This window comes from Colletotrichum lupini, chromosome 2, assembly GCF_023278565.1.
Source record: "Colletotrichum lupini chromosome 2, complete sequence".
Taxonomy (NCBI): domain Eukaryota; kingdom Fungi; phylum Ascomycota; class Sordariomycetes; order Glomerellales; family Glomerellaceae; genus Colletotrichum; species Colletotrichum lupini.
The window spans coordinates 4,610,221-4,632,699 of record NC_064675.1 but is presented as its reverse complement, the minus strand read 5'-3'; the positions used below and the strand labels follow the sequence as shown (position 1 = coordinate 4,632,699).

General features: G+C 42.8%; 6 protein-coding genes across 6 annotated transcripts; 4 read left to right on the top strand and 2 right to left on the bottom strand.

Moving 5' to 3' along the window:
• Positions 1 to 7,998: 7,998 nt before the first annotated feature.
• Positions 7,999 to 9,165, top strand: CLUP02_03710 (uncharacterized protein; the record flags this gene model as incomplete). Its single annotated transcript, XM_049282728.1, has 2 exons — positions 7,999 to 8,498; positions 8,856 to 9,165. The coding sequence occupies 2 exons, from the start codon at positions 7,999 to 8,001 to the stop codon at positions 9,163 to 9,165; spliced, it is 810 nt and encodes a 269-aa protein (XP_049139871.1).
• A 1,015-nt stretch (positions 9,166 to 10,180) lies between these two features.
• CLUP02_03709 (repetitive proline-rich cell wall protein) lies at positions 10,181 to 12,375 on the top strand (the record flags this gene model as incomplete). The annotated part of the gene is made up of 5 exons (XM_049282727.1): positions 10,181 to 10,707; positions 10,913 to 11,120; positions 11,176 to 11,343; positions 11,420 to 11,755; positions 11,824 to 12,375. Coding segments are annotated over 5 exons (1,791 nt in total), but the record flags the coding sequence as incomplete, so codon positions are not given.
• A 735-nt stretch (positions 12,376 to 13,110) lies between these two features.
• On the bottom strand, positions 13,111 to 13,374 carry CLUP02_03708 (uncharacterized protein; the record flags this gene model as incomplete). The annotated part of the gene is made up of 1 exon (XM_049282726.1): positions 13,111 to 13,374. A coding segment is annotated over one exon (264 nt), but the record flags the coding sequence as incomplete, so codon positions are not given.
• Positions 13,375 to 15,203: 1,829 nt separating this feature from the next.
• Positions 15,204 to 15,944, top strand: CLUP02_03707 (UVI-1; the record flags this gene model as incomplete). Its single annotated transcript, XM_049282725.1, has 2 exons — positions 15,204 to 15,401; positions 15,480 to 15,944. The coding sequence occupies 2 exons, from the start codon at positions 15,204 to 15,206 to the stop codon at positions 15,942 to 15,944; spliced, it is 663 nt and encodes a 220-aa protein (XP_049139868.1).
• Positions 15,945 to 16,442: 498 nt separating this feature from the next.
• On the bottom strand, positions 16,443 to 18,858 carry CLUP02_03706 (uncharacterized protein; the record flags this gene model as incomplete). Its single annotated transcript, XM_049282724.1, has 7 exons — positions 16,443 to 17,204; positions 17,257 to 17,826; positions 17,876 to 18,014; positions 18,150 to 18,305; positions 18,357 to 18,446; positions 18,494 to 18,653; positions 18,792 to 18,858. The coding sequence occupies 7 exons, from the start codon at positions 18,856 to 18,858 to the stop codon at positions 16,443 to 16,445; spliced, it is 1,944 nt and encodes a 647-aa protein (XP_049139867.1).
• Positions 18,859 to 20,623: 1,765 nt separating this feature from the next.
• On the top strand, positions 20,624 to 22,409 carry CLUP02_03705 (cholinesterase; the record flags this gene model as incomplete). The annotated part of the gene is made up of 3 exons (XM_049282723.1): positions 20,624 to 20,903; positions 20,983 to 21,207; positions 21,283 to 22,409. The coding sequence occupies 3 exons, from the start codon at positions 20,624 to 20,626 to the stop codon at positions 22,407 to 22,409; spliced, it is 1,632 nt and encodes a 543-aa protein (XP_049139866.1).
• Positions 22,410 to 22,479: the final 70 nt, after the last annotated feature.

The following is a 22,479-nucleotide window of genomic DNA, read 5'->3' as shown; positions in this document are numbered from 1 at the left end:
TAAAATACCAAATGAGTGGCAGCTTTCAGCGGAGCTTCACGCTATTGAGAGTTGAGAGGGAGTCTCTTCTAAGTGAGAGAAGGACAGAGCGGGAGGAGTAAGGGAATAATGCGCAAGAAGTGTCTCTTTTTCTCTAATTTAGCCTTCTAATTTTCTTCTCGTGAAGCTCCGTTCGTTCCGAGAACCTGATCTACTAGCAGTTCTGCAACGAGCCTCGGAAAAGAACCTCATTCGCCCCTGTCTTGCGGATAGATCACGACTTAGTTCCAGGCCGGCCATGGCTAATAATTATTACTAACTATCGGATTAGAAGTCTAATTCGACCGCGGCATATAGCCGACTACGCAGGGGCTAATTAGGGGCCCTATTTATAATTATCGTAGCTAGCCTAACTTATAGTTAGAACCTCCTTTTTATACTTACTACGTAAATATTTATATAGTTTAATTAATTTCTTTATTAATTACGGTTTAAACTAACTACTTTATGATAGGGATATTAATACTAATTAGTAATTAAATTTTATTATTATAAATTAGTAAGGTATCTTGTTATATAAAAGAGACGACTTCTTAATACTATATAAAATAAGAGATTTATATTAATTAATTTTATAAAAATAAATAAAAAAAGAGATAATTCTTAAATACTATATAGAATTAAGTAATCGTAGCCCTTTATTACTTACGAGAGGTCGACGTTTATTATATTAAAATACGTTAATTAACGGAACTACTTAAATAACTAGCCTTTTACCGTCGCCCTAAGTAGCTTTTTTATTAAATAACTTTTCCGTAACTAGCCCGTAATTAAAAATTAACTAGTTAAATTAGTAAAAAGAAATACTTATATAATAACTACTTACTTAATTAATTAGCGCAACGAATAAGTTTAATAATATAATATAAAAAAGTACTATGTAATTAAAAAAGGGGATCTCTAAACGTAAATATTTTTATTTAGTAATAAAAGTAACCTTATAAAAGTTATTAAGCTAAGAGATTTATAATATATAAAAAAGTCTACTATTATAAAGATTTTATAAGTACGACTTTAAGCCCGTAATTTAAATAACCTTTTTATAGCTCCCTTAACTACCCCCCGGGTATTACTTAGGAATATAATATCAGGGACGGTTTAATAAAAAAGGAGGGGATTTAGAGGTTTTAATAATATTAAGTTAAAAATATTACGGATTTTAAAGATTAATTTTAAAAAAAAAAGCGGCTACTTTAAAATAGTTTTATAACCTCCCGCTAGAGTTATTATTAGCTTAAAAAAAAACTAAAAAAACGAGGATTTAAAAAAAAAAAAAGAATTTTTTTAAGGGCCGCTAAAAAGCTTCTTTTTATACTAGCTCTTAGCGCGAGATTATTAATTTTAAAAAATTAACTAAATAATAAAAAGGATCGCTAATAAGTAATAATTACTTAACTATAATTAAGCTACGAAAAAGACTACTTAAAAAATATAAAATAAAGTACTAAGAGGCTATAAAAAATAAAATCTCTAAAGTATTTAACCCTATTATATATAAGTAATAAATAAGTATTTTTAATAAGTTTTTAAAATTTACGATTTTATAAAAAAGAGGGCTTAATCTCGTTAATTATACTTAACGGCTTATATAGTTCTTAATAACTTATATAGCTCTTTTACGAGCCGCTAAGTATTTATTTTTAACTATTCTTATAAAATACTACTCCAAAAAAATAAGTTAAAAAAAGAAGCTATTTAAAAATTATAAAGAGTATAAGGCTTAAGAGGCTAGAAGTATATAGGATAGCGAAACTTAGTAACTAGTAAAGATCTTAAAACTAATTATTATATCTTTTTATAATAATATAAATATTTATTATTATTATTATAAAAAGGAACTATTAAAACTTACTTTTTTATATTAAATAAAAAAAAGGATCTTAGTAAGTATAATAGTTAGTAATTTAAAAAGGTAATAATAATTACTAAAAATAATAAAAACGAGAGTAATAGTAAGATAATAAAAACAAATAGGAATTTCTTAGACCTTAATAAATTCGTTAAGTAATAAAAGTATAAATTTATTATAACTAGCGCGCGGATTAGATATATCCTTATTAAAATTAAATACGTTAGTAATTATTAATACGGGTATAAACTAGAGTACGACCCTTAGTAAGTTAGGGTTAAAAAAAAGAGGATAAAACCCGATCTTAAATAGAATCCTAATCCCTTATAAATAAGTAAATATTAACCCGGATTATTAAAAGACGTAGATATATAAAATTATAAATTAACTTAATAATAAGTAAATTAATATAGTATTAATCTATTTAACTAAGGTTTATAAAAAAAAGGGGTTATAGGGGTAACCCCTATTTTATGAGATCGTAAACGACTTTAGTTATTAACTAAATAAATAATTCGTAAGCGTAAGCCTAGGAATTATAAAAGTAGTTAATAAATTCTTTTATAAACGAGGGGTATTATTAGTATAATTATAATTATAAAAGCTATATAAAATACTAATAGTAATAATTATAAAAAAAGAATTCGTATTATAAAACTAAGTATAGGTCGATAGAGCGTATAATTATTTTAATAAATTTAAAAAAAAGGTAAACGACTTAGATTTCCTCCCTATAATTACTAACGGAAATCTATCGTTATAGAAAAATATACTGGGGTAAAATATAATATTAAAAGTACGATAATCGATAATTCTGCTTATTTCGATTTATAACTCGTTACCGCTATTAACGTAAAATTCGGCGCTAATTGGCTAATAAAAAAAAATTAAACGACCTAAAGTTATTAATAATACGTAGCGACGCAAAAATCGTATATAAATATTAAAAATCTAATAATAAATATAAAGTAATTTATAAACCTTAAAAAAATCTTTTTAAAAAAGAAATTATATTTTAAGTAGAAGTATAAGGTCTTATAAAAAACCCTAATAATATTTTATAATTATTACGAAAAAGTTAGAATTAAGGAATACTAGTACTATTCGGTAATTAATATTATACTTATAAATAAAGCTTTTAATTACTATTACGAAGCGGTATATAATCTCGATTAAAATAACTTTTTTAGTATAATTAACGTAATTTAAAGCCGCTTCGAGACTTATAATAAGAACTTAGAGCTCCTATTTAAGCTATAAGCGATTTCTTTTATATTTATAACTAGGATAATAAAAAGTAAATCGTAAATAGAAATCCTTAAAAAGCTTATTAATTAAATTAATAAGCTAGTAAAAACCTAGCTAAATAAGGGGATAAATAAGTAAAAAGTTAGATATCTTTATACCGCAGTTTAGTATATATTAAAAATAAAAATAACCCTATACTAGTTACCTAAAAACTATAAAATACTCTACTTAAAGCTAAGATCTAGCTTTAATATTAAAACGAGAATACTATACTAAACCTATTTCTAAATATATAATAACCCTTATTAATAATATTAAGTTAATCGAACGTATAAAAAAAAAAAAAAGAGGCTAAATACGGTAATCGCTAGTAAAAAGGCCTAAATTTATTAAATAAGTAAAGATTTAACTTATAAATAGGGTAATAGAAGAGGTAATATTATATTTATAAAAAGGATAGATATTAGTTAAGTAACTACTTTAAAAAAGAGTATACTAAATTATATAAATAATATAAAAAGTTAAGGGTAGTAAATAGTAAAACTAGCCCTCGTTAGTTTAACTAATTCCTTATTATATATAAGGGTAGATTTAAAAGTATAGAACCTAGTAATAGTAGTTAAAATAGCGGCCTAAAATATATACCCCCTATAAGAAATTTAGAAAATAAAAAAGATCTTACCCCCTATACTAATAAATTAAATTATAATAAAATTAATAATATTAATTACTCTTTTTTCGCCCCGTTAGCTTTTAAAAAATATATAAAGCTAAACGAATAAAAAGTAGTAAAAGCTCTTAATAAATAAGCTTTTATTTACGGATAATAAGAAAAGGTCCCTTAGATAACGGATATAGAGGCGGCTAAAAGGGCAAATTTAATAGGGCTAAAGTTTATTCTCTTAATAATTAAAAAAAAGACGCTATCTCTCTTAATATTTAAAAAAAAAGAATATAGTACTAAGTAAATCTAGGGGTAGCTAGAGGGGTCCTTTTTATATTACTTAGATCCCTTAAATACTAAGCTTATATAAGTATTTTATATAAATAAAAAGTACGGCCTAAATAATTTTTATAGGATTATCCTAAACACTAGGGCATCGTAATAGTTAATTAAAAAAAAAGGTAATTCTAAGTATTATAAAAGATCGCGTTAATAATACTTAATACGTTAATAATAAGTATTATAAAAATCAGTTTCGGCCTAAGTAAGGAAATCGTCGCCCTAAGTATAATAAAAATAAAAACGCACTTCGGAATAATAACTTTCTATATTTTACCTATTAATACCCTATTTCTCTTATATTTAAAAGATATAAATTAACTAAGTATTATATTTAATAATATAAAGAACAAAATCTTTAGTAATAAGCACTTTAAAGTAGTTAAATAACGATAGGGGTATACGTTTATAAAGCTTATTAATAATACGAAATTAATTAATTATTTAACGAAAAGTAAGCTTAGAAAACTATATTAGAGATTCGGGTACCCGTTAGTTACGAGGCTATATAACCTCTTAAAGTAATTAAGTAATAATAATATTAAAATAGGGGTACTAAAGTAATTAATGAAAGTATATTACTAATACTAAATAAATACACAAAGCCTACGCAGATTTAAGTTTAAATTACGTAATAAGCTTAACTTTAACTAAGAAATCGTTATTAATATTTTTTATTTAAATAGTTAGTTAATACTATATATAATTAACATAGCTATATCTTTCTAAATAGGGCAATTCCTTTAGAATTTATAAATAAAAATAGTATAAGTAGCCCTATAAAAAAGCTAGATCGATATATACTAAGGACCGCTAGATAGTATTAAAACTAATACTAGTATTAGCTTTAAATTAGTAAAATTTAAGGATAATATAATAGCCTATAGTATATAACTAAAAGTTATACCCGTTAAAGCGTATTATAGTATTAAAAAAGTAAAAAGGGTATACTAATAATTAAAAAGGGCGTTTAGAATTATTAAAAAAAAAATCCGGATTTTACTAATAATAAATACTTCTAGATAATACTTAAATATTATAACGATACTATAGGGCCTAACGGATTTATATTAACGTTATTAATATTTAGAGTATATTTAAGAACGACCTTAGCCTCGTTACTATTACTAAGTATAAGCTAACGAGCCTAAGTAATTAAAAAAGTAATATAGGTATTGCGCAAGGTAAGCATAAAAAGGTAAGTTAACGAGGTAATTACTATATATAATAGGCTTAATATAAGAGGTAATTTAAATATATTACTAAATTCGGATATATAAGTATAGTACGAAATTACTTAATAATAAGCTAGGCTATATAAATTAATTTTTATTAATAAGCGCTCTTATATAGTTATAAGAAATCGTAACTAGTTACTTAAAATATTAATTATAGTAGTTAGACCGTACTATATAGATCCTAACGAGGTAATTTCTAATTTATAAAAAAAAGAAGAGCTAAGGGAAACTATATAACTTACGATAGAGGTATAGAAAATTATCCTTAATAAAATCGTCGTAATAATATTAATAAATAACGAGAAAGAGGAAATTACTAAAAGAGTACTAATACTATTAGCAAAACGTCGTAAAAAACCATAACAATAAGCCTTAATACGGTAATTTATTACTAATAATAAAGTAATTAATACTTTTTATATAATAAAAAAAAAGCTAATTTCGAGCTAGTAGTTAAACTACGTAAAAAAAGCGTAATTATAATTATTAAAAAGCCGTATAAAGGATTAGATCTTATTAAAATAAACACTCTTCGTAATCGAGGGGTCTATTAATTTATCCTATACGACCTAAAAAAACATATAAACCTCTATATATTTAAATTATAAATAGTTCGTAAAATTAAAAAAAAAAAATACCCTAGCCGTACGAAAAGTCTAAATACGTAATTTAAGGATATAGTAATATTAAAAAAGTAATACTATTTATATAATCGCCCACTATATAGCGCTATAATTAATAATTAATAATAGTACTAATAATATCGCTATAAAAAAAGGGATACGAGATTTAGAGCCGTAATATTACCTAGGCCTATACTTAATTAACTATAGGGCTTATAAAAGAAATCCTAGCCTATTTACTAAAAAAAATAGTTAATAAGTACTTAAAAAGTACGATTATTAAAGTACTTAAGTTACTATATAGGCTCGTAAAATCGGGTACTTATTAATAAGCTATATACTACGATTTTTATATTAATTAATTATTAATAATTACTTTTATATACGACCCGTACTTATTAATTACGAAATATAAAGGTAACTAATTTAGAATCGTTAGAATATAAACTAACGATATATTAAGCCTATTCAATATTAACTTTATAAAAAAAGAGAATAAAGAGTTTTAAAAAGCGGGCTTCGTAATAAAGCTAAAAAAGGTCCTTATAATAAATACCCCCTTAGTATTTAATAATAGGATTTTTATAATTAAAAGGGAAACCGTTATTTTTTAATAAAAGGGGTAAAATAAGAAGATTAACCTTATTAATTTAAATATAACTAACGTTAAAAAGTAATATAAAGCTAAGCTTATATAAGGGGTATATATTATAAATATTTATTAGCCCGAGGTAACTTTTAACTACGTTAGGGTAGTATAAGCTATAAATTTAATTAAATAAGACGTCGAAGTATTTAATAAGTAGCTTAAATAATAAAAAACGAATCTCGATTAAGGTCTCGTTTACTACTTAATTAACTTTATAATTAATAAGCTCTACGTTTTCGTTAATAAGTTATTTACGAACAATAATAACTTTATTTTATAATTAAGGTATATTATTATCCTAACTAACGAGAGTATAAATAAGAGCGAATTTACTATATATAATAATATAATTTATTACTTATTAACTAAAAATAAGTAAATAATAAGAAATATATTAATATTAGAGGTTTATAATATAGTTAACGGCGTTAACCTCTTTTATATAATTTTAATAATACTAAAAAAGATTACTAATCGAATTAGCTTTTTACTTATTCTAACGGTTATTTATACCGATTTTTACTTATTATATAAATACCTCATTAAATTAAGAATAATAAAAGAAAAGAGGCTTATAATCGATATTATAGCCCTTAGGTAATTATATAAAAAGTATAAAATACTCGAGATTTATTAGATTAATAATAAAAATAACCTCGTAAACGCTTTTATAAAAATAGTACTAAATAAGGGATTAAAATAATTCGTAAATAATAAAAAAGTTATTATATAAATAAAGGGATAGGTTATATAAAAAGAGTAAAGAAAAGGGGGAAAAGGAGACGACTTAATAAACGGGCCCGAGGTTAAATTATACCTCTAACTATAGTAGTTAAATTAATAAAAAAAAAAGTTAGTATTAAATTAAAAGTTTAATTTAACTACGGTATATAGCTAACTACGTAGGGGCTAATTAGGGGCCCTATTTATAATTATTATAGCTAGCTTAACTTATAGTTAGAACCTCCTTTTTATACCTACTACGCAGATATTTATATAGTTTAATTAATCTCTTCGTTAACTACGGTTCGAACTAACTACTCTATAATAGGGATACTAACACTAACCAACCTTCCCTCGTCTCTTCTTCTCTCCGCTTTATCCAATCGCTCAGTGTGTTCTTCCCTCAACCTTAGGTTCACGATGTCGATGGCTCGCTCCAACTTGCCTGCTCGTCACTTCTCACCTCTTCGTGCCGTCCTTGGCTCCAATATTTCCCTCTTCCTCTCCACACATCCCTGTCGACGATGCCCACGCCAATGTGCATCATGCATCGGATTTGAACGCCTTACTCGATCCACTCTTTTCTCGCGCTCAACCCCTGTACCCGGCCCGGCGTCTTCTCGTGCATGGCGACTGGAAGCCAGTTCCTGGTCCTCGCTTTGGTCAAAGTCTGGGCAACTGTGCCGCTCCCGAGGCGTCCATCATCATCATCATCACGCCAGCCATCTTTGACGACCATTGCGGGGCTCCTACCGAAAGCTGTGCCGCTCTGTTGCCAGGGAAGTCCTTTGCCCGGAGACCTTGCTCTACTGTGTAGAGAAGGATGGGCACCCATGGCATCGGCTTGCCAACTGGCTTACTTTCCAGAAGGTCTGACGCACCTGACCATTGGGAATTCCCTCAATACCAAAGTTCCCCAGACTCAATTGCCTACCTCTATTCCCTGTTCTGCACGTCGTGGGCTGTGGTTCGGCAACGGCGGGCAGTGCGGGGAGCTGGGAAAAGAAATATTGACTGCGCAAGTGCCCGAAGATGAGCACGGCGCAGATGAAGCCACTGGCCCCGCGTCCGCAACTCCTCGTCAACCGTCAACACAAAATGGCGGGGCAGGCGACAACAATGCGAAGTAGCCAACTTCCTGCTGACTGTCAGCGCTCACCCATGTTCCATGGCGCCGCCCCGACGCGGCTTATTCGCCCAGATTCCAAGAGGCTGGAGCCTTTGCCGCATGTACCAAATGATCCGTTTGTCATAGCTTCGATTCTCGATTCCCAATTCTCGATGCTCAATGTTGTTGAGCCGCTCCTTGTCAGTCACTCCTGCTGACACGCGACTAACACACCCGAGCCATTATGGCGTGCTTTGCTTATCAGATAGCTTCTTCATCGACTCTAAAGTCGCCGGCGTCTCGCACTAGCAAATGCCTGCCCTCCCGGGGCCATGTTCCGGGGCTATCAGTATTAGCTGTTGCTATTCCTGATAGAAACCAACACATCAGACTTCAGTCTAGGGCGGCTGGTCCTAGCTGGGGCGAGTCAGGGGTACCCCGCGGGAAACATTGGGCCACTTGGACGATCACTGGATCGTCCTCTGGCAATGGCGGCACTTGGGGAACTTGTGCCGAGCTTTGGTTATCAACCTACGAGCACGCCAGCTACACGGGCAACGAGCTACTTCACACGTCTTGGCTGCCAATTGGGCACAGTCGGGCAATGGCTCAGCCCGCTCTATTTAACCCGACGATCGTTTTTTTGGAGTATTTCGAAGGGCATGCATCTTCCAAGCAAGGCTAGTAAACGGATGACTGAGGTCTAGTTTGTAAACACTATTATTCTTCGATTTGCCCGGCGCTGGCCTGGTTACCGCTGTCCCGGCTCTTTTCCAGAATTTTGGCGGCCACACCAAAACAAGTTTTGTGCTCATTCGGAGCCGGCCCCTGGATCTGGTTGGACGCGTTCCTGTACACCAACGACTTGGACTGCATCACTGGTGCGTCTCTTCATTGGATGTTTCCCGCGAGCTGCAGGTCTTGAGCTTGGTGCCACGACATGGACACGAGCCCCCCTCGAGGACGCAGCAAGCATCGAGCTACGTCTGTCCGACATTGAGAAACTTATGCACCGGTCGAGCCCGCCTCATACCCAGCTTCTGACGGCGGAAAATTTAATCAAAAGTAGATGCGGCTAGAAAAGAACTGACAGCGCAAGGCTCAACATCTATCAGCAATACGAAGACGCCGCTCCTTGCTGGCGCTCGACTTTGCTGCTACTCGGGTATACTTAATCGGTCGAGACTCAAGAAAGAACGCGGTTGTGTGAAGCAACTAAGGCACAGATGGTCCAAAGTGAGGGGGTTTCTTCGATCGCCAGCGAACATTTCCGTCACCTCGCGGCCTGCAGTGCTGCCTTGCCCGCCTTTTCAAGCATCTAGTCAGACAGGATTGACGAAAAGCCCTGGAAATGTTGGCTTCATGCCTTGCTCGCAGCCAGTGTCGTGTCAATACGGCTATCATTGGGCCAAGGGATTTCCAAAGCTCACCACATAAGACACCTGGATTATATTAAATGCCCCTCCTTGTGCCGTCATCATCAGTCGGCCACTACCGACACCAGCCGGCTAGGATGTCAAAGCCTGAGCTGACAGCCTTGACAACGGCATCACGGCCGGGGCAACATGGCCAGCCGGGGGATGGCGGTCTGCCTACCTAGTCGTCTTTCTGCACGCTGCAATGCCATCGGCCCTAGTCAATACTCGCGCTCTTATTCGTTCAAGTCATCGCATAAGCTACCCGTCTGACGGTCAAAAGCGACATGGGTGTCGCTGAACCTTGTCGAGCCTCGCCGTCCTCGTCTTTCGTCGTCGTCGTCCGACCTCGTCTCTTGGCTGCAGTTGCACTACGTACACCGGGTGGCTTATGCCTCATCTTCCGATTTCGATTCAACCATTGCGCCTTTGGCTGCCGTGTCGCCATTCGGCCGAGACGAAGTGGTTCATCTATACACACCACAGGACTCGTCCTACACCAGAGTCCTCACCTATCCCATCGAGCTCTCCTCCAGCCACTCACTGAGCTCCAGGTTCTTCCCAACTGTTAGGCTGCATCTCCAAGATCGCTTTCCCTCGTATCACACACTTGGCGTACTTGTCCTCTACCCCCTACCCAAGGTCCTCCTTCATGGACCAGGCCGCGGCCGGTCTGCTGTCCACATGGCCCAAGACTACTGCAAGCCGCAGTGGAGATCGCCAACCTCTGTTGGCCGACAAGCAGAGATGTCATCTCATCCTTCGCACTCTGCTTCCTCTTCTCCTCACCCGTCCGCCTGCAGGCAGACCGGGTATGCCGGCCACCTGTTCATGGCCTCAAGATATAAGCTTACCCAGCCATCTCTTCTTTGCTCGAACCTTTCTCCTTGTTTCTCCATCCTCTTGCAGCCCTCACCAGCCTCTCTCCATCTCCCAGCCAACCACATATTCGTGATCTTGTGCTATCAAGTAACTCGTTCGTTAAGGTTACTTGAGAGACTCTCGCTCGAATTAAAGCTCTCGCTTCCTCCGCCCATCGTTTCAAGAGTATCTCTCGTTTGAAAAGCTCTCAATATCACCTCCACTCGCAGCCATGAAGTTCACTACTGCTCTGCTGGCTCTGGCCGCCACTGCTCTTGCAACCGAGGACCACGACTGGGGTAAGGATAAGACCAAGACTATTGTCACGGAAGTCCTGACCACGTACACGACCGTGTGCCCTGTTGTAAGTAGACCTCGAGCCCTTTTTATGATGCGGCGTGGCTGACGTTCCTTGTTAGACAATCACCAAGCCCGGCGAACACACCACTCAGTATGAGACCATCACCACCACGTCCACCGTTGTAGAGAAGCACCCAACGACGATCTATGAGACCCTTCCAGACGCCACTGAAGTCGTGACGGAAATCGACACAGACTACACCACCTACACGACCTACTGCCCGATTGTAAGTGGTCCCTCCAAGCAAAGCTTCCCAGCCAAGAGCTCCGAGCAAAGAGCATCCTGGCTAACACTTCCTACAGACGGAGACGATCGTTGGAGAAGGCACCACTAAGACTGTTGTGTACACCACACTCAGCACCGTCGTCGAAAAGAAGCCGACCAAGATCATCGAGACCGTTCCCGGCCCGACGGCCGTAGTGACGGCCACGGATGTCCAGCTTACAACCCTCACAAGCCTCTGCCCGGTCACGGAGACCTACACCGAGGGCGGCAAGACCTGGACTAAGACGTACACCACCACATCCACCATCGTGACTCACGTTCCTACCAAGGTCTGGCAGACTGAGAAGCTCCCTGACGTCACCAAGACGGAGAAGGACGTCGAGTACACCACCATCACTTCTCTTTGCCCTGTGGTGAGTCTTGAGAACCCCTTCCCTCAGCCAAGACTTCACGGACCTCCCCGAGCTAACATGATGGCCAGACCGAGACCAAGACTATTGGCGGAGAGACGGTAGTCGTCACTTACACATCTACCTCAACCATCGTCACGGAAGTTCCCACCAAAGTGGACGTCTGGACGACCGTAAAGACCACTCAGAATCTTTCCACAGAAGTCTACGAGACCATTACAAAGCCCGTGACGACTTATCAGACCATCGAGCACGGAGAGACGGTTTGGATCACTGCCACAGGCACCAAAACCATTACCGTCGAGAAGGTCCACACCCTGACGGAAGTCATTGTCGAGACCAAGACGGCACACGTCGAGGTCACCCAGGCCGTGACCGTGGGCGGCGAGAGTGTCGTGACGCAAAAGTCATGGGTCTACATCACCGTGTCGGGAACTGTGTACGCCACGCAGACCCGGCCCGCCAGCACCGTCGTCGTCCCTACAACAAGCGCCGTGATCCTTCCCCCGGTCACGGCGTCGAGCCAGGCTCCAGTGGTCGTGCCTACTGCTGCTGCCGACGCCCGCAGAGCGCCGGGGGCTGCCTTGCTGGCTGGCCTCGTTGGTGCCGTTGCTCTCCTCTAGACATTTGGTCCTGGAAGATGGACCATCTGTTTCCGGACTTTTCTTTCTCTCATTTTACTTCTCTGAGGGCACTAATAACCTCATTTCTACACTGATGCCCGTCTCTTCCGGGACGGTCGGGCCTTTAATAATGGATCACATCCATACGACTTTGACGACAAGCTCAATGCTACGACGGCACGGATATACAGATATACCCCTTACACTCACTGATGATCAACCGGTAAAAGGAAGGACTGGAATGCTGGGAAGAAGCACATGACATCCAGATGACTGGAGTAATGATATCCCAGGAGAATGGTTATGGAGGGTAATTCTATTTGACAGCAAAAAGGTCGCGCAAAACTCTCTCAGAAAAGGGGTGTTCAAGGCAACTCCGGCTGCAGCAGACCTTAGGTTCAATTCATGCACATAGACACTTTTGACTTACAGAGGAGGACTTAGGATTCAAAGGTGGCTATATGAGCCTTATTGATATAATGTAGCACATTGCATCTTCATACTACCTACTGAATACCTGCGTAAGCAAGAAAACATGGTATTCCGCTGATGCGAATGACTGGATGGTGACGACTGCTGGCTTCCAACCCAACCCCCGGACATCGTTGCGTTGCTCGCATTGTTTATGTGCTGGCCGTCGATCGGAGCGATGTCACCTCGTGTCGGGGATGCCCAATGTGACCTTTAGCTCTTGGCCCGCGCGAGCGGTGTGGTGCTGTGGTCGTAGTGTGGTTGTCAATTGCGGGAGGGGCTAGTGGTGTGGTGTAGTGTAGTAGGATTGGACGTCATCTTTTGAGTTGGAAATGGTGGCAGGGGAGTGTGAAAGTCTGGGGAAATGGGTTCCCCGGTTTTTCGTCTGCTAGGTAGAATTTGCGGAGCAGTCTCCGCACCTCCGTTCGGTGCCCGGAGAAGCGGGGTCGTTTCTCGGGAGTTCGGTAGCGGGATAACCCGGATGTATGGGTCCGACTTCGGTAACGCCGTCACCACGGGAGAGTACCTGGACAAGTATCTAGCAGCTTTGGGATTCGGCGTCAACAAGCCACAATTTCAGTACTTTTTCCCTTTTCTCTTGGCCACTAGCCGCCAGAGACTTGAAGGGGACACCGTTTCTCAGAGGAGGTTAATTTACCCGCGGTCAGGATCCGTTTCACCCTTCTACTTCGCACGGTGACCGCATGCAAGCCAACACTAGACATCGTTCATCTCGGGACAAAAAAAAAACACACCGTAAAATCAAATCGCGCAACAAACACTCTCAAACGTTGATTTTCCCCTACCTCGACTTCAGATTGTAGCAACACGCCGTTGTCGAGATGTGCAAATCATCGGGAAGATCAGCACCCGCGGGCTCCACAGCGTGTCTCACTCCCCACCGCCCTGGACTCTGAGGGACTCAGCCAAGCGGCCTCTTGGAATGCCCCTAACTGCCCGGCACGTCTCCAGCCCGAGATCTAACATCTCGTGCGGAGAAACACCGTTAAGCCTGAAGCGGTAAATCGGGTTTAAGCTGGTATACGTCCGTTCTGGTCGGTGTTGAAGACTCTGAGAACTGTGGCGGGCCATTTCAGGAACGGGACAAGGGGAGAGATGAAGTAGGCTGATACTAATTCGACCGCCCGGTGTAGCATCGAATGAATACATCTCTTAACAGAGTCGTAACAGGCTTCGTCTATGCCTCGCATCTCCGTCTGCCGTCTTTTGAATGCTTGAGCATGCGCGCTGGCGACACGGTAGACGATGGAGGTCAAAGTGGGAGGGACTCGCCTGACGTCGGCTTGTCCCGCATTCCAACCAACCTTTATCTCAGGATCTAGTCAAGCTTCCGCCCTAGCCCACGCCAGTGTCGAATGCCAAACACCAAAGTACGACAACCGTTCGGGAATGCTTATGCTTACATCAAGCATGGTTTTTACAGTCGCCGAAAGTGGGTTGGCTCCGACTCTCAGAGGTTGAGCTTCTACTGCCAAGATGCCACCTACGTCGTCGTGTTGTCCCTCTCGCAAGCCTTAGCCGCGCTGCCTAAACGCTAATCTAGATCATACTTGGGCTCATCTTACGAGACGTTCCCCGAAGCGGGTATCTCTGTGGTCTTCTGGGGGACTAGGAGGAAGGCCAGTCGGAATCTTGGAGTGAAACCGTTGCAGATCTTGGGACCAGGAGATTGAATACCCGAGATGCTCGCTCCGCCGCGGTACCGGCCTTTGATTTGGGTTGCTGCAAGATATCCACTTTGAAGAATCCGGAAGGGAGAACTTTGAGATGTTGCCTGTTTAGGAGGCAAGTTTCTCGGGCTAAAAAAGTTGGATCCGTTGCTGTCTCGGATCTTAAATGTCTCTCATTACACACGTACTAGGTGTCTTGGCAACAAATTGATGATGGCTCATCATTGAAGCTCTTTCGCTCAAGCCCGTGATTCTTGACTTTTATTTGCCAGAGTTGCTCCGAATCAGCCTGGAATCAAAAGTTTTCAGCAAGATGAAGAGGTCTGTGAAGTTGCTGATCGTTCCTAATGGAGGAGCTTGGCAAACCTCGTGCTCAAGTTTGCTGGCATGAAAACGGCAGTGTGAGCCATGAGCGCGTCAAAATCTCAGTCGGCAGGAGAGGCACGCAAAGTCTGAAGTTAATTGAATTTCAAGTTCAAGATGTATCCAAAGCATCGAGTTGTTACCCAGAAACAAGTATAAGAAGCTACTCATCTCCCGGCATTATCGCCATTCTCATCACAACTCTCATCACCATCTCATCTTCTCGACATAGCCCAGCCCATCTTTTCCAAGCTGAACAACCATATTTGCAGCCCTTTTTCCCTTCAATTCAAATCAGCAAACATGCAGTTCTCCATCCTCAAGCTCGCCGTCGCCGCCCTGGCAATTTGCAGCGACTCCGTCCTCGGCCAAACGACCCCAGCCCAAGTCGTCCAGAACATCGACATGGTCACCAAAAAGTCCAACGACCTCATTGCCCCCGCGCAAAAGATTGACCTCGTCAGCGGGCCGTTGCTCATCATCGGCCTGGGTCCTTTCCCGGTAAGTCGGGCCCCGTCTGTTGCCGCATAGGAACTTCGTCAAGATTCCAGAAGCTAACGTTATCTTTCTTATCCGCAGAAAATCATCACTGGCTTCGTAGACATTGTTAGCACCGTCACCACGGCCCTCGCCCAAATGCAGGGCATGCCTCCCGTTCCGGCCGGCCCCCAGTCCGACGCCATCTTTGAGGCGTTCCGCGAGTTCGTGCGCATCCATCAGGTGCTTCTCAATGTGCTTATCGGCAAGGCCGGTCTCTTTTCGACTGTACCCCTTATCGGTGCACCTATTGCTGCCGTCCTCAGACAGGTCGAGAGTGTTGTCGATGTGAGCCTCCCCCTCCCGCCTGCCCGCCCTCTCAAGGATTCTTCATGGTTTCAAAGATTAGAAAAGTGGTGGCTGACCCTCGTACTCCCCAAGTCTGTCGCCTTTGCCCTCATCAGCGCCGTGCAGAGCAGAGCCACCGACCTCCAAGTACAGGCCGGCATGCTCACCGGAACTATCACCACTACCATCGACCGCTACGAAGGCCTCAAACTCAACTAAACGATCTGTCGGTTTGTCTTTGAACGACTAAGAATGGGCTTCTTTTGGACCAGGGGGCAGGTCCATTTCACTTCTTGGTGCTGACATAATAGAACGGAGCTTCTAGGTTGGACTCAGCCACGGGAGCTTGCGTTCAACGCTACGACAGTCTTATTTTTCTCTATTATTATCTTCTTGTTTAATGAAGCATGCTTTTTTATTCAGAGAGGTTGCTTGGACACCATCCTTAGGGGCGAGATGACTGCATTGTCACTAAGCTAGAATCTTCTCAAACATCACTTGTTGGCTCCAAAGCAATTAACAAGCCAACGGCGAACTTTTCAAACGAGACAGACACTGCATACTAAGTCATAAATGTGTGTGTGTGTGTGTGTGCGGCTACTTATGACAATCCTCTACTGACTTTCCGGTGATAAAGAACAAAAAAAGCACCCATAACCATATCGTTGTGAAAGCTCAGTCCGAATCAGATTACAACAGACAAGACAGGGAACACTGTCACTTTCCTTCGTTGCTGACTATATCATGGAATGCCTTACGACTGGCAGCATACGTCGCACCAACAGGAAACCCGCCGGGCACTCTCGGGAAGACTGAGCCATCAACAACTCTGAGTCCCTGAACACCATGAACTCGGAACTTTGAGTCAACACAACTGTCCAGATTTGTCTTGCCCACCCTGCAGCTGCCGGCTGCGTGATGGCTCCAAGTGTGATCCCGGATATGTTGCTCAAGTGAACGGTCTGCCGGGGGATCAATGACCTGGAAGGGCTGGTACGGCTCTCCAGTGACGTTCATGATGGACATGAGATGTTCAATGCCCTCGGAAAGAGCAGCAATGTCGACATCGGCGTCTTCTTGATAGAAGTTCAGGTTGATCTCCGGGGTCTCTCGGGGGTTGGACGATCGAAGTCTCACGGTGCCTGTCGGATTGCCGTTTTGCATCTTAACGACGGCCCAGAAGAAGGATGTTGGCGGCCATGCAACTTCGCTGAACCCGGGATAGTGACCATCAAACACACCACCGGCCGCACCGAAGATGATGAGGTCGCAGTCTTCGTTTCTGGATTGGTTGCTACGATGCAGCATGAAAATTGGGGCGGCGGCCTCGCCATATGCACCATAGCCGGCTTCCCATTGTGCAAGGCAGGGGTCTGTCTCGGGGCTACCAGGCGTGCATTCTGCGAAAGGACTATTCTCCCATACGATGTTTGACCGAACGTTGATGCCCGCCTCGTAGTTGTCCTGCAGGAACTCCCCCTAAGAGGTTCATTAGCATGAAGAGAAGTCCTATGAGGAGGCCGATGCTTACCACGGCAGGAAGATCAACAACAACTGGGATGCCGAATCTCTCCAACTCTTCTCGAGGTCCGATTCCACTGAGCTTGAGAAGCTGAGGGGTGTTGAATGCACCGCCTGAGACGATGACTTCCTTCTTAGCCCTGACAGTGCGCACTTGGGGCTCGACCGAGGGGTCGTATCGCCGATCGGCCTCATAAAGTCCTTCTCCAACCATGAACTCTACCCCGTAGGCTCTCAAGCCGGCCTCGGCATTCTTCATCAGAATGCGGGTCGCGAGGCTGTGAGTGCTCAAGGTCAACGGGTATCGCTGCGTTCCATCTTCATGTTTCGAAGCGAGAGTATCCGTGATGTAATTCCAGGGGCTGCTTCTGCGGCGGTTCTCGTCAACGTGTAGTGGTATTTGGTACAAGCCCGGGATTTCGTAGCGATTGCTATCAGGGCGGTTCAGGTCTCTCTCCATTAGCTCGATGACTTGTTCGGGGTCAGGTGCTTCAATGCCCTCGGTCTGGGAGATGGCATTCTGGACCACACGAAGTACGCCCGGACGATCGACAACATAAGAAATGTTGTTTCTATTCGTCTATCTCCTGTCAGTCATATAGTCATTGCGGTTGATGAGCTCCTCGTACCGAAATATACCCATCAAAACCATGCCCTGGCGTCCCTTCAGGCGTATAGGTATTTCTCTCAAGCTCGATAAACATTGATCTCATGTTTTCAGGGCCCCAGGACTCATCTCCTGTAACCTCGGCGAAGTGGTTCCAGTCACTGTCGGGTGGAAGAACCACATTCATAGCATTCGCTATAGCAGAACCACCAACCGTAGCTCCTCTGGGATAGTATATGCCAAGTCTGAACCGGTGGTTAATGACTTACCAAGCAACGGTCTGGTGCATGACTTACGGAGTTGCATCCTCGGGGGCATCAATGCCGTACCAGAGTGTGCCATTTGAAAGACGGTAGGTGAAGTAACGATCGCGACGGGCTTGAGTCTCATTCTGGTAATGAGACACAAAAAACTGCCAAGACATGGCGGGGTCCTCCGAGTTGACATCCGCTCTGTGAAGTATAAGCACATGGCTTTGTATATCGAGCGGTCTGGAAACTCACAAGCCGGGAATTTGTTGAAGAGGATCATCACCCATATTGCCTCCAGCTTCAATGAGAAAGACGGAATGGCCCTCGCGTGCAAGGCTTGCGCTGAGAAATGTTAGCATTAAGAGCGTAGTCGGAGGCGATATCCTTACGCCAGAGTGCCACCTCCAGGTCCTGAGCCAACTACAACATAGTCATATGCTGTATCGTTGAGAGGACTTCCAGCCGCGCTGCCACTGAGGGGTAGAAAGAAGGCGAAAGAAAGAAGCTTCATCATCATGTCTGAAGAACGTTTGACTGCCGTGTTTGTATCTGCTGTATTGAAGCAATGAATTACACCGGCTAGACAGTGTTCTTTTATATATCATGATGCCAAGACCTTTGCAACAGTGGTTTTTTGAAGTGTGCAAAGCATCACCCCGAGAAGCATGTATCCAGCATTGGACGCACAACTTGAAAGCGTCGTCATAGTGTCTGCCAAGTTTTGATCATCACCGTCCAGGTCCTCATTGCGCATGCTGTGACAAACGCGAAAATTGGTGGCTGAGGAGGCCAGATCATGAATCCTTCATTGTAGCAGTCTGTCTTTTAGAACAAATACCGGAACTATGGTGAGTTTTCCATCTGCGATGAGTTAGCAGGGTTCCGGTCATGTGAGGCTAAACCCATTGTCGACTCGCTGCTCACCAGCACAGCCTGCAATTTTCTACTGAGCGTTACTTGGCGGAGTTATAGTCGGTCCTTGGCGGACTGGTGAAGTTTAAAAGAACCGATGAGCTTTGGGTGGCGGCCTTGGCGTAGGGCAATCCACTCGGAGATAATGTGGTCAGCTTACACCCTTTATTCCGACACCAACGTGAAAGGACGGCAATAGACCTTGATGTGCAACGCCTTCGTCCGTGTTCCTCTTCGCAAGGTGAAAGCAAAGTCGCGCAACGCTCTTAATTTGCCAGGTCCATCTCTTCACAGACTACGATGGGAACAGCGGGTAGTCTCATCCAATCAATCCCCATCTTAAGCTAGTATTGCTGAGAATACATGAATGCCCCGATAATGAGCAAAGTGAAATGCGACAAGATAGTACCATGCTGTCTATGAGCGCCAATATCATCCGCTCCACGCACTTGATTCAAAGATGGTCCAATATTAGTACGCATTAAGGAGGGCGATGACATTGCGCAAGGAGTTTGTTGACTCCTCGCCTGTCTAAGTTGGACATTAGTATAACAGACCTGCCCTCACTATGAGGTTATACATAGCGCCTTGACATGTTTCTAAGCTGCTTCATCACTTATAGCACCTGAGGACAAGCGCATAGCCCTTAGACAAGCCCGCGGTCGGCCGGCCGATCGATAAAGCGGGTCGGCCAAAGCCGCGTCCGGCAATACAAGTGGGACTGTTTCGGCGCCGGTTCGTGCGACAGCAAGTGGTGTTCTGGGCGCCGGACAAGCGAAATAGAGAGGAATGACAAACTGATGGAGCTTCTCTCTGTGAAATCAAGACTATTCACACAATCCCGAAATCTAGTCACGCCCGCATGTGATGTTTGCGCGAGGGAAGTCCCCATTCATTCAATAGACGCAAACACCTCGGTTTACCCATGGGGCTCTCGGAGCTCTCCTTCCCGTTTCCACTCCTCAAAATCATTCCTCGTTTCTTGCGGCTGAATATGTTTCATTACCCAATGCTTACCATGAGTCTTGTAAGAGCCGGGTCTTCCGTTTAGCCATCATTTCAGCCTCTGGGCATTGCTAGTGAATTGTAGCACAACGCATTATAGCTGTCGTTCGCCATTACCCATTTTGACGGCCGTCCACCTGGCAAAGGTGTGAAACGACACGAGCGGGGTGGACGCGACGAATAGACTTCCTGTGAATATCAACAAGTTTGTTCATCCCACCGGTACACCCGCTCACCGTGCCACTTGAGGTTTCGTCCGTCGATTCTCTCCAATTAAATAATGGGCCGAATCCAAGCTTTCGGGTCTTCCTTGCGGCTTCTCCACCGAGCTTATTTTCTCTTCAAACGCCTGGGTCTCAAGGAAAATGATCTGCTACTTTACGATAGTGCCAAGTTGCGTATAGTACATAGTTGGAACATGGAAAGGCTACGGAAAACCCGAGAAAAGCAAGTTAAATCCTGTTGAGGGTCGAAGACATAAAGGAACCAAGCCCAGATCTCGTGAAATGTCGATAGACTGCGAGATTGAAACAAACATTGACAACAATAAACTCTCTTTTAATCTCGTAATTCCGGTCGTGTAACGTACTAATAAGCCAACCATGGAGTTCTCACGAAGGGGCTGGTCTCCTCGATCGACGACTATCGGCATTACTTTGCTTACTTTACTTACACTTGTGAATGCGCAACAACCAGTACAAGTCAAGCTGGACGATGGACCATACTCTGGTTTGACAGCGAATGGCATCAACAAGTTCTTGGGCATTCGGTATGCGGCACCACCACAACGCTTTGCACCACCGGTGCCTGCTTCGATGGCGCCTCATAACGACGTAATGAACGCGACAGCCTTCGCTCCATCCTGTATTCAGGCTATACCTGGTGAGTGAACGTCCCCTAACACACATCGGGGCTCGTCTGGGGCTTTACTCGGGTTGATCATGGCATTGACTTTCAAAAGCTGCGATTGCTGCCATGATGCCGTCCGGTCCTGAAAGCGAAGACTGCTTGTTCGTCAATGTCTACGCACCTTCTTCTCCTCCACCCGCCGAAGGAAGAACTGTCATGGTATGGTACTATGGCGGGGGCTTTCAATTTGGTTCTGCCAACACACCGATGTTCGATGGCTCGAGCTTCGCACAGAATCAAGACGTGATCGTCGTGACGCCGAACTACCGGACGAGTGGTAAGTAACCATTGTTGATGAGAGAGAGCACCCTTATGCCTTTGGAGGTGGGCGTTGCTGATTTTTTGACTGCAGTCTTCGGATTCCCAGGCGATGTCGAGGGCATACCTCCACAAATGCGCAACGTCGGTCTTATGGACCAGAAACTAGCGCTTCAATGGGTTCAGCGTAACATCAAAGCCTTCGGTGGTGACCCAAATAAGGTGACCTTATTCGGGGAGTCAGCTGGTGGCTCATCAGTTGACCTCTTACTACTCACAAGCGGTGCCCAGCCCCCGTTCCGTGCGGTGATCACCGAGTCTGGAACCGCATATCTCGTAACTGGACCCCAAGCAGGCGGAGATATCGTCGGACTCATGACCGGCCTCTTGGGCAGACCGAACATGACGACCCCATTTCAAACTCTTGCAGCTTCGCTCAATTGCGGCAGCCAGAAGCCGCTTGATTGCGTTAGAGCCGCTCCGGTCGACGCCCTTGTGTCCGTACTCTCTAAAGGTCCTTTCAACTTCCCACCTGTAGCCGACGGAGATGCAAACGTACCGACCTCACCTGATACTACACGGGCTTCCGGCAAGGTTTCCAAGATACCTATGATGATAGGAACGAACCTCAGAGAAGCCGAAATCTTCACGATGGGTCAGCCACCGACCGCTTTGGATGCCTTTGTCGCAGCAACATTTCCTGGCGACGATGCGTTGCAAAAAGCTGTGACTGCCGGATATCCAGTCGGAGACGGGATGCCTTTCTCAACTCCAAAGGATGCAATTACACAATTCGCTACGGACTTGGATTGGAGCTGCAGCATTGCGCATGAAGCTCGTCTTTCGGCCCAAGCCGGGGTGCCAACTTGGAGATATCTCTTCAACTCCACCTCGTTCTCGCCAACACCCGGAGGTATCTTGTCTCGCCCGGTACACGGCTCTGAGATCAGCTTCGTCTTTGGCAATCTCCCGCCGCCGCCGGCAACACCAGACCAAGCTCTTGCCTTGAGCAAGTTCATGCAGACGGCATGGGCCAACTTTGCCAAGAACCCCGCCAATGGACCTGGAGTGCCTGCGTGGACGCAATTTTCTGGCAAGCCTGGGGCGATGGACCTGGGAAACTTGGGTGGTGTTGTCGGGGACGGAGTATCTATGACAGATTCAAATGTGATCGATAGTCGTTGCAATCTTTTTGATGCGTCATACGCTAGGAAAGTGTAGCAGCATCACAATTGAGCTATAGGTTACTTCATCTCTAAGCGCGAATTCGATCGCCAATCACCCCCAACCT